The sequence below is a fragment of the Choloepus didactylus genome, chromosome 4 (assembly GCF_015220235.1).
Source record: "Choloepus didactylus isolate mChoDid1 chromosome 4, mChoDid1.pri, whole genome shotgun sequence".
In the NCBI taxonomy this organism is placed as follows: domain Eukaryota; kingdom Metazoa; phylum Chordata; class Mammalia; order Pilosa; family Megalonychidae; genus Choloepus; species Choloepus didactylus.
Genome location: NC_051310.1, coordinates 67,190,927 through 67,203,055, shown reverse-complemented (window position 1 = coordinate 67,203,055; position 12,129 = coordinate 67,190,927). Strand labels below are relative to the sequence as shown.

The window sequence follows — 12,129 nt, the reverse complement described above, 5'->3', positions numbered from 1 at the left end:
GTATTAAAAAGAGAACCTAAGATGGTGGCTAGGTGAGACAGGGCAAAAAAACACCTCCGTGAAAAATACTAGATAAAAACCAGAAAGTGACCCAGAACATCAGTTCCAGCAATGCACCAGCCAGACAAGATCTGCTAAATCCACAGGGACCATGCACTTGGTGAAACCGGGAGCGCGCATTCTGAAATGAGTGAGTAAGCTGGCTGAAAGTCCCATGGCTGTGCTGCGGTGTGGGGAAACAGTGGGCTGGCATTTGGAGATGGACTAGTTCTTTCAAAAAAAAAAAAAAAAAAAAGCCCAGGAGTGGCTGCAGACACGATGAGGAGAGCCACGCAGTGAAGCACAGCAGGAGCAGGCTGGGCTAACGCCTCCGTGTCTGGTGTGGAGGATACCCCTTCCCACACCTGCTGCTAATTGTCTTGAGACCAGGGGAGCAGAGGGGAGCTGAAAGGAGTTAAAAAATGCATTCCTTGCAGCCATCGCCCCAGTGGGCGGGGGACGCTCCTGCCCGGGGCTGGAGCCACAGCCCAGAGCCACGCCAAGAAACCCAGTGTGACAGGGAGTCTTTCCCAGAGCACCGCACACATGCCACAATATCAGCCATGGACAGTGGCCTTTAATACACCCATGGCTGATTGTTCTGGAGCTGGGAGGGCAGAGCTGTGCGAAAAGGGGGAAGTAAACACATCCCATTCAACCATCTTTGAAGCGGGCTGGGAGCACCCCTGCACAGCCTGGTGTCCCAGGGCTTCCCTAGAGGCCAGCACACACTTGTGACATGGCGCAGCCCTCCCTCAACAGAGGTCCTGGAAGAGCACAGCTGGGAAGGGGGAACTGCTCGGAAATCCCAGGGACCCTATGCGAATACCAAGGACTTGTGGGTCAGGGCAGAGACAATCGGTGGAAAGAATGAAATTCAGGCTTAGGCTCTGGCAACAGCCTTAAATCTCAGGGAACAAGGGAGGTTTGATTATTAAAACTGCCTTGTCTCCCTAACCACTCAGCTACATGCCCCACATTCAGGGCGGACAGCACCAGCAACACACCCAAACTTAGTGCACCAATTGAACCCCACAAGAATCAGATCCCCATACACCACAAAGACAAAGTAGAGAGAACTGACTTGAGGGGATTAGGTGACTCGTGGATGCCATCTGCTGGTTAGTTAGAGAAAGTGTACACCACCAAGCTGTAGATCTGACAAATTAGAGACAAAGTAAAGCAAATGTCAAGAGGCCAAAAACAACAGAAAATCTTAAAGCATATGATAAAACCAGACGATATGGAGAACCCAAATCCAAACACCCAAATCAAAAGATCAGAAGACACACAGTACTTGGCACAATTAATCAAAGAACTACAGACAGGCAATGAAAGCATGGCACAGGATATAAAGGACATAAAGAAGACCCTAGAAGAGCATAAAGAAGAACTTGCAAGAGTAAATAAAAAAAATAGAAGATCCTACAGAAATAAAAGAAACTGTGGGCCAAATTTAAAAGACTCTGGATACTCATAATACAAGATTAGAGGAAGGTGAACAACAACTCAGCCTCCTTGAGGACCACAGAAGAGAAAATGAAAGAACAAAAGAAAGAATGGAGAAAAAAAATTTAAAAAAAATCGAAATGGATCTCAGGGATATGATAGATAAAATAAAAAGTCCAAATTTAAGACTCATTGGGGTCCCAGAAGGGGAAGAGAAGGGTAAAGGTCTAGAAAGAGTATTCAAAGAAATTGTTGGGGAAAATTTCCCAAACTTTCTACACAATATAAATACACAAAGCATAAATGCTCAGCGAACTCCAAATAGAAGAAATCCAAGTAAACCCACTCCAACACATATTCTGATCAGACTGTCACATACTGAAGAGAAGTAGCAAGTTCTGAAAGCAGCAAGAGAAAAGCAATTCACCACATACAAAGGAAACAACATAAGACTAAGTAGTGCCTACACAGCGGCCACCATGGAGGCGAGAAGGCAGTGGCATGATGTATTTTAAATTCTCAAAGAGAAACATTTCCAACTGAGAATACTTTATCCAGCAAAACTGTCCTTCAAATTTGAGGGAGAGCTTAAATTTTTCACAGACAAACAAATGCTGAGAGATTTTCCTGATAAAAGACCTGCCCTACTTCAGATACTAAAGAGAGCCCTACAGACAGAGAAACAAAGAAAGGAGAGAGAGATAGAGAGAATTTTAACAGACATATATAGAATATTTCATCCCAGGTCACCGGGACACACATTCTTCTCTAGTGATCACGGATCTTTCTCCAGAATGGACCATATGCTGGGACATAAAAACAAGCCTCAATAAATTAAAAAAAAAAATGTATTTGTTCAAAGCACATTCTCTGACCACAATGGAATACAAATAGAAGTCAATAACCATCAGAGACTTAGAAAATTCACAAACACCTGGAGGTAAAAATGAGGGGGAGATGAAAACATTCCCTGATAATCAAAAGCTGAGGGACTTTGCCACCAGTGGATCAGTCCTGTAAGAAAAGCTAAAGGGAGTTGAGCAGGCAGAAAGGAAGGGACACTAAACAATTGACTGAGACTACATAAAGAAATAAAGATTCCCAGTAAAGATCACATGGTAAATATAAACACCAATACTACTGTATTTTTGATTTGTAACTCCACTATTTACTTCCTACAGGATCTAAAAGACATAAACTGTAATGATAAATCAGTGGTTTTGGACTCAATGTAAATATGTAATTTTTGACAAGAACTACATAAAGGTGGGGGAATAGAGGAGTAAAGGAACATAGTTCATGTGTCATATTGAAGTTAAGCTGGTATCAAAGAAAAACATGATTGTTATAGATTTAAGATGTTAAATTTAAGCCCCATGGTAAAGACAAAGAAAGTATCAGAGAATATGACCATAGAGATGAAAAGTAGAGTAAGGGTTCTGAGAAGTGGGGTTAGAGGCAATGGGAAGTTAAGAAATGAGTGTAGGGTTTCTGTTTGGGGTGAAGGGAAACTTCTAGAAATGGATGGTGGGAAGGTGATAGCAATGCAACATTCTAAATGTGATTAATCCCACTAATGGAATGCTAGGGAGGGGATGGAAGGGGAAGATTTAGGCTGTATATGTGTTTCCACAAAAAAAAAAAAAAAAGAAAAAGATAGTCTAAATAGATGACAATTAAATGCCAAGGATGATCCTGGATGGGATCTGAGGATGGAGGAGAGGAGGCTCAAAGGGACACAGATGGGACATAAGAAAAAAAAAAAATGAAGTATAGAATGTAAGCTTTGTATCAATGTTGACTTTCTTGAACTTCTTAGCTGCATTTAATGGGATTGCATAAAAGAATGTTCTTGTCCATGAGAAAGGTATCTGTGAATTATAGTGTTTGTTCAAAGATGCGTGCAGCTTGCTCTCATATGTTCAGAGGACAGAGCAATAGATGATGGGTGTTAGGGAGGGAGGGAGGGAGGGAGAGAGGGAGGAAAACAAAGAAAAGGTGGTGTGACAGGATGTTAAAGGTGGTGGATCGGGGTATCAGGAGAGGGGGGTCGGGGTATGCTGGAGTTCTATGTATGGGGTTTGTATTGTTTTTGCAACTGTTCCTGTAAGTTTGAATTTATTTCAAAATAAAATTTCTTAAAAAAAAAAAAAAAAGAGCATCTCATTGTATAACTATACAACTTATACGGTGTGACTGTGTGATTGTGAAAACCTCATGGCTCACACTCCCTTTATCCAGTGTATGAACAGATGAGTAGAAAAATGGAGACAAAAACTAAATGAATAACCGGAGGAGGGGGAAGGGGGTTATGGAATATTTTGGGTGTTCTTATTTTCTTTTGTTTTTATTTTTATTCTTTTTTTTTTTTTTTTTTTGAGTAATGAAAATGTTCAAAAATTGTGATGATGAATGCACAACTATGTGATGATAATGTGAACAATTGCTTTACACTTTGGATGACTGGTGTGTGAATATATCTCAATAACAATGCATTAAAAAAAAAAAAAAAAACAGCGTCTCTACCACCAATTCCTCAGTTAGCTTCAGGCCAAAGTAAAAAGGAGAGGAAAATGTTCTGTAAGCAAAGCTGGCCCATGTTGAGCTTCTCTGAAGTGGTGCCCATGACTTGCTGCAGAGCTTGGCTCCCCAAGGCTCGTCCTTCTCCTCCACAGGTCCGGAGCACTGCAGACATGTGACTGGTTTCCTGGTGAGTTAGAGGTTCTATAATTTCTCAGGGCTTAACAGCTCGTCATGTAAGTCAAGGGAAATGTTATGGGAACAGACATGTGAAGTGTTTGTTTTCTAAGGTGTCTATGAGGAGAGGTGTTGGAGAACGAATCTGTCCCCAGACAGAAAAGCTCTGAGCAGAAGGGCTGATGAATATGGTTCAGTTTGCATCCCTCCTCCACGTGACCACGGAGGGCAGGTGGCCGGTGTCGTGCTGGGCCCAGGATGCAGCTGAGGACAGCTGTGGACAACACAGGGGTGCGGGGTCAGAAGTGAGAGTGCAGGAGCAGAGCACTGAGTCTTTGGGTGGGGCCTCAGAGGAGGTGACACTGTGCCCCATGAGCACCAGCGGAGCTGCCCTGGATAGTTGGGGGGCGGTTCTCTGGTTGGAGGGCTGCTGGGACCTTCTGCAGGAGACCCACTTTGTCATCGGGAACCTCCTGGAGGGAGACAGAGTGACCCTGCACCAGGAGGTGGTAGATCCGCTTTCCTGCTCCTCATTTAAAACCTAAGAACCTGAGCCTCTCCAGGTGAGGCCAAGAATCCACTTGACCCACAAGTTCCCAAGGGAATTCTGACACATGCTAAGGTGTGAAGGCTGCAGATGGGACTGGGGAGAGGGTGGGCAGTCTGAAGAGGTTTGGGAAGGGAGGCAGCATGACCCTGAAGGGCTACAGGGTCAGGAGGCAGGGAAGGAGGGGGCCCAGACTACCATGTCCCTGAGTGGCAGAGGGTGGTGGTGCTGGAGCATGTTTATCTGCAGAAGGAAGAGAAGATGAGGCTGGAGGCTCAGGCCTTCCGTTATGGGAGGAAGAGTCTGTAATTTATCCTCCTGGCTCCCTTTACTCAGGGACCACCCAAATTTGTCCCAAAAGGGATCATCAACTTTGCAGGAAAGGGAGTTTTCTTGTGAATCATGTAATGGAGGGTTTTATAACCTGGGCATTATTGACATTTTGAACTGGATCGTTCTTTGTGTCAGGGATGGTTCTGTGATTTGTAGGATGCTTACCAGCATCCCTGGCCCCTGTCCACTCAATGCCAGTGGCTCCCCTCTCCCAGCTGTGACAGCCAGAAGTGTCTCCAGACATTGCCAAACCAAGCCCTGGGTGAGTTGTCTCACGAGGCTCCTGTCGGAAGTGTGTGCATACTTGTGTGTGAAAGTGTGGGGGCTCAGTCATGACAGTCTCATCCTTAGGGCCACTTGGAAATGTATAAGACACCAGAGTCCTTCATCTTCTACAGTAGATTGGCAGAGAGCTAACATACCAGGTAAAAATTCATACCTCACATCAGTGGCAATGCTCAGCAATTTCTTAACTTCATAAGAAGGAAAAAAAAAATCTCACCCTTTCTCTTGGGAGAAATTCTGCAGCAGGGGAGTATTTTCAGTAAAGCAGGCATCTGTAGACCTGGAGCTGAAGAACTGGGGCAAAGCAAAGTGAGACCTGAAAGAAGCAGTAAAGGAGAGAGAATCACCAACACAAGCATCACGAATGTACTCCCCAATAATCATGGGCTAGATTCAAGAACGTGCTGAACAACTGGTGGTAAACTCTACATTGAAATGCTACAGATATTATATCTGAGTTGTGAGAAGTGGAGTATGTAGGGGAAACTGTTAGGAACAGCTCAGCTCTGCAGCATGAACCACATCGGGCTTGCAGAGCAGAAATGCAAGGAGACCTCAGGCAGCTGGGATGCATGTTTGCAGGCTCACTCTGACAAGAGCGGTGAGTTCTGGCTCCCTCTACTGCCCTGTGCAGAGCTTGTCATCAAGAAAAACAGTCAGGCTTTGTTGGGCCTTTTATACTCAGAAAATCATGCTTCCTAGGATCACAATATATTTACATTTAAAAAATCCTAACAGTGTCCCTGGAGAGACCAAACACACAGCAGCCAGGGCGAGGGGTCTCAGAAAGAGTCAGCAGCTGCAGGAGAGTAAGCCAGGCCTGCTGTGCGGGATCTCCTCCACCACACAGCCTGCTGACTCAGGAGCTTGTCAGGAGGGAAATAATCTCACAGTGCACCGAGCGCACTGCATATACAGCCCCTCATCAGAGGGCACGTGATGTTTCAAGCAATCAGCTTCTCATAAAAAGCTGCAGACAGTTTTCATCCCCAGCATTGGGAATACCTCACTTTATATGCCGGCACGTTGTCTTTCATAAAGGGGCCCCAGGCCCTGCAGACATGCTTCAAAACACTCTCCTTGGGAAATAACAGTAACTCTTACAGACCGTGAAAGCACAGTCAAGAAGGAATTTAAATTCACCATAGCCAAAAGGTGGAAACAACCCAAGCATCTCTCAGCACATGAATGGATAAACAAAATGTGTTATACATTTCTACAACAGAATGCTATGCAGCCATAAAAAAGAATGAGGTTCTGATGTGACAATAGATGAACCTTGAAAACATGATGCTAAGTGAAATAAGCTACACACAAAAGGATAAGGATTTGATGGTTCCATTTATGTGAAACATCTAGAATAAGCAAATTCACAGAGGCAGAAAGTAAATTCGAGGTTGCCAGTGGCTGGGGAGGGAGGGAGTGAGAAGCGGGGTGCAGAGTTTGTGTGAGGTGATGAAAAAGTTTTGTTAATGAGCAGGGATAATGGTAGCACAACACTGTGAATTAATGCCACTGAATTGTACACTTTAAAGTGGTTAAAATGGCAAATTTTACATTACACCTACCTACATATACATATAAATATATACATAACCACAATTTCAAAAGAAGGAATTTTAAGAAAAAATATTTCCATGCACTTTCTCTTTTCATTCAAGCACCTGTGATATAGGCAGTAAGATTGTCTCACTGATGAGAAAAACCCAGGGACCCCGATCATGTCTAATGTCACTAAGTACTCGGGAGAGAGTCTGTTTCGGTTAATCAGGTATCCACTGGGTGCCATCTCTGGACCACATTCTGTGGAGAATACTGACTAACAAGGGCTGTGTTCTCAGTAGCTTTTTCTTTAAGTTCAGTTTTATTGAGATATAGTCACATAAACTGCAGTCATCCACAGTGTGCAATCAGTTATTCACTGTACCATCATATAGTTGGGCACTCATCACCACAATCAATTTTTGAACATTTTCATTATTCAAAAATAAAAAATAAAAATAAAAACAAGAATAAAAATACAAGTAAAGAGGAATACCCAAAATATCCCATCCCCCCTATTATTCATTTAATTTTTGTCCCCATTTTTCTACTTATCTACCATACACTAGATAGAGGAAGTGTGATCCACAAGGTTTTCACAGTCACACTGTCACCCCTTGTAAGTTACATAGTTATACAATCATCTTCAAGAGTCAAGGCCACTGGGTTGCAGTTCAACAGTTTCAGGTATTTCCTTCTATCTATTCCAAGACACTAAAAACTAAAGAAGGATATCTATATAGTGCATAAGAATGCCCATCAGAGTGACTTTTCAACTCCATTGGGAATCTCTCAGCCACTGAAACTTTATATTGTTTCATTTCTCTTCCCTCTATTGGTGTAGAAGACTTTCTCAATCCCATGGCACCGGGTCCAGGCTCATCCCCAGGAGTCATGTCCCACATTGCCAGGGAGATTCATACCCCCTGGGAGTCGTGTCTCACGTAGTGGGGAGGGCAGTGAGTCTATCTGCCGTGTCCTCAGGTGGTTTTAACACCAGTGTGGCAGTGGAGTGGAGGATGGCAGGGGAAAAGGTATAGAGCAGGGGCCCTGGATTCCACAGATGAGGGCAGTGAGGTGGAAAATGAACTCTGCCCAAGGAGTTTAACAATTAGCATGCTTTTTGGCTACTCAAACTGCCTTAAACAATTAGTTGTCTTTTCCTTCTTTCCTAACTGTGAATCCAGAGGGTCCTCATGTACTCTTGGATAAAAATGTTTTAAGGAGTCAGTAAATACCCAGGTGTTTTCTGTCTCTCCCTGGGGTGGTTTGTTATGCAGCATTATTGGGGAGAGCTGACTGTGACAGAATCTTGATCATGTCATTTAACCACTCTGAGCTTCTGTTTTCTCAGCTGTATAACATAAATTAAAAGAAAAAAACCTCGTTGTTCTTGCAGTAAATAAGGTAATGGAAATGGAAAGCAGAAAAATAGTTTGGTTATTGACTGAATTATTTCCCTTTGACTATAAGCTCATTAAGAAGTGTCATCGTGTCATTTTCATCTTGGTTTGTCTAGTGCCTTACATGATACCCAGTTAAATGTAAGTTCTTAATAAATACTTTATAAGGAATGTGTTAAACACCAGTAGTCATAGATTATTCATGTTAGATTGACATTTTTGACTCAAATAGAACAGTTTTCTAAATCATTAAGATAATGCTGCTTAGAGTTATCACCGACCCTCTGAGGAATGGGTGGTGTGCAAGAGAGCAGAAGAGTCAGGTATTCTTTGGACAGCAAAGCTCATGGGGTCAGAGAACAACTCATTAAAGAACACACACTGCACAATGCTGGAGGGTTGCCTCATTCACTAAAGAGGGAACTTTGAAATGAGGAGAAGTCAGAAGTCCATTTTATTTTCTCTGGTGGCCACATTTGGCTGATATTGTTGTTTCCCAAAGTATTTTATAATTGCAGTTAAACATATAGGATATAGTCTCTACATTTTTAAATATTTAGTTATGTTCCTAAAGAGAAAAAAAAAATGAATTTCACCAAGAAATTTCTCAAACAGACTTCAGGCTGTTCCAAATTTAAACTTAAATCAACAGCATGCAGATCCGTTCCTCTCTCTGAGCCTTAGAAGGAAGCATGGAGGAGGTTTGCCAGCCCTATTACCAGACAAGATCCCCTGAGGACACAGAACTCATAAATCAACATGTAAAGAAGCTTCAGGATTGCTCAAATAACACATATTTTATAGCCTGGAGATAAAAATGACAGTCCTCAGAACAGAAAGCCTGGCTATTTCCTTTCTGACTTACTTAAGGAGGAAAATACTTATGAGATTTATATTATTCCTGACCTTTTCCCCTTCTGAAAAAATAAAAATCCCTTTGACATCTCTCTGACTTCACATCGAAGCCTGCATGCTTTCTATATTCACAAATTTCAACAGTCTCTGTTTATCCAGCATCTTATTCAGCAACTCTGCATATGCAGTTGCAAAATTCATATGTGCCCGTACACTTATAAACAGCCACTGTGTATTTTGAAAAACTTGGAAATTGCAGAAGAGGGTAACAAATAAAATGGCAACTGCATATCATTCCATGATTCAGAGATACCCACTGTTAACACTTGGAGCACTTCCTTTCTTTTTTTTTTTTCCTACATATAAATAAATGTCAGTTTGGCAAGTACTGCAAACCTAAAGAGATCACTGAGAAGCTTATGAGAAAATGTGAGATCCTCTGGGTGGGAGTGGAATCATAAGCAGTAAAGGCAGGCCCCACATTTTGCAATTTTCCCCTCTGGTCTGCCCAGGGAAAGGGGCTACGATTGTGCTGGGAACAGATCCTTAGGGTCTCTTAGTACAGTGAGAGGGAGGAGAAGGGAGGTGGCCCGGGGAGGATGCCGGGTCAGTCAGCCTGGGCAAGGCCGGGCCACCTTGCCCCTTACGGGGGTGGCAGCCACGGCTCAGGCCTGCCACTCAAAGGCCCCCCACTAAGACACAGCTAGAACTTGGCAGAGGACAGCATATGTGATGCTTGTGCACTGCTGGGCTTCCTGGGCACTAAGGCAAGTCCCCAAGGTCCAAATATGAGCAAGATGCCATTTATGGTTATCACAGAAGTGGAGCAGGGAAAAGGAGGAGGGTCGCCTGGAGGGAAAATGCCAGGCAGGTGCCCTGGGATCCAGAATCTGAGGGGAGGGGCAGTGAGCCCGAGATTCCACATGGAGCCAGTTATAAGAAACTCCATAGATTTGAATCCCCAGGACTTTAAAAAGTTAAGATTATCAGATACAGACAATGAGAATACATCAAATATTGAAAGAAAACATAGAATAAAAATCATGGGCAAAATACAAGAGGACGTCTATTTTTCAAGGCAGATTTGAAAAGGAACCAAAAAGAAATAAAAAGATCTTTCAGAAATAAAAAATATATAATTGTTGTAATCAAAATTAAATGGATGAACTAAATAGCAAATAGACCTAAGAATGAATTAGTGAAGCAGATGACAACTAGACATATCTGAAGAAATTACTGAGGATGCAGCACAGAGAGAGGAGATGATTTGGAAGAAAAATTAAGAAATACGGAGGGCAGAAGGAAAGTTCTTACTCAGGATTCTTTGGTGTTCCAGCAGGATGAAGGAAAGGCAATATTTCAAACAATATTGAAGAGTAGCTGAGAATTTTCCAGAAATCATTAAAGAGATGAATACACAGACACAGGAATATTATATATGACAAGCAAGATAATTTTTAAAAATCTAACACTGGACACACAGTAGTGAAATTTCAGAACAACAAGGACAAAAAGATTTTAAATCAGCCAAAGCAAAGGCCAGGTCATCTACTGAAAAATGACACTTAAAACAAGAAAATGTAAGCAATAATAAGGCATGGCAAACAGAAATCAAAAAGTTGGGTGGTGGAAATTAATACAAATCTATTAAAAATCTCAATAAATGAAAATTGACTAAACTTTCCTATTAAATGACAGAAATTATGGTAGTAGATTAAAAAATCCAGATATATGCTGTTTATAAAAGTCCAAAACATAAGAAAACCAAACAGCTGAAAGTAAAAAATGAAGCAAGACAAACCAGGAAAATATTTGCCAGAAAGCTGACGTAGTTATATTAATACCAGAACATCAAAATAACTATTAGTGACAAGGAAAATCACCATATAATGATGAAAGTTTCAAATAAACAAGAATATGCAAATAATACTAAACTTGAAAATTCTAATTTTCTAATGCAAACTAATTCTAAACTAGCAAAATTTGAGAGAAATTGACAAGTCTACCATCACAGTAATAAATAATGCACAACTCTCAATTATACACAACTCAATGAGAAAACCCATTGACAAAAACAAAGAAGATTTCAACAGTATAGCAAGCTTCATTTAGTAAAACTATGCAGTAACAAGAAGCTTTATATTTCTAAAAAAATATTTCATTTAGGAAAATACAGAATAATTGGGGGAAAATATATGTAATAGGCCATAAAGGAAGTCAAATTTCAAAAATTAGACTCATGTTGACCATATTCTCTAACTCAAAACAATTAAGTTAGAAATCAATGACACTAAAAGATAAATGTTAAATCCTCAAACATTTAGAAATTAAAACCCACACTTAACACACAGGACAAATAAAAAATATTATTTAAAATAATTCAATGCTTATTTCCAAACAAATGATAATAAAAACACCATATGAATTTGTGATAAATAGCAAAACCATCATTAGAAAGAAATACATAAGTTTAAATGTTTCTGTCACAAAAGAACAGACCTAAATATGAAGGTCAGTATCCAAAATAAGAATAAAACCAAAGAACTTATAATTAAGGAGATCATAAAATAAGTGCAGAAATTAATAAAAAAAAAAAAGTAGTAAAAAAGACAAAAAGAGCAGAGAATTGTGGGAAGATGGTGGAGTAGGGAGCTCCAGGACTCACCACCTTCCACCAGAACAACTATTAAACAGGCAGGAACAGTCTGAAATAGCTACTTCAAAACTCCAGAGGCCAGGAGAACACTGTGCAGCATCCAGGAAGAGTGGGAGGAAGAGGCTGGTGAACTGTGGTAAATAATAGTAAGCTGCTGTCTCCACATGGCTGTTACCAGTGCCCAGTCCCACTCTCCTGGCAGGCTGTGGTGGGGTTGGGTTCCAGGCTAGCTTGCTGGTGACAGAAAGGAAGGTAAAAATCCTCATCTCCCAGGTCAGGGTGGGCACAGCTGGTGCTGATCTCAGCTTTTGATTAGCAACTTC

At 41.5% G+C, this 12,129-nt stretch overlaps 1 protein-coding gene across 1 annotated transcript in view; it reads right to left on the bottom strand.

Moving 5' to 3' along the window:
- OCA2 (OCA2 melanosomal transmembrane protein) overlaps positions 1–12,129 on the bottom strand; it is a 386,050-nt gene that overhangs the window by 314,091 nt on the left and 59,830 nt on the right. Inside the window, exon 3 of the mRNA XM_037832810.1 lies at positions 5,568–5,666. Within this exon, the coding sequence (XP_037688738.1) occupies positions 5,568–5,666 (99 nt within the window). The remainder of the gene's footprint in view (positions 1–5,567; positions 5,667–12,129) is intronic.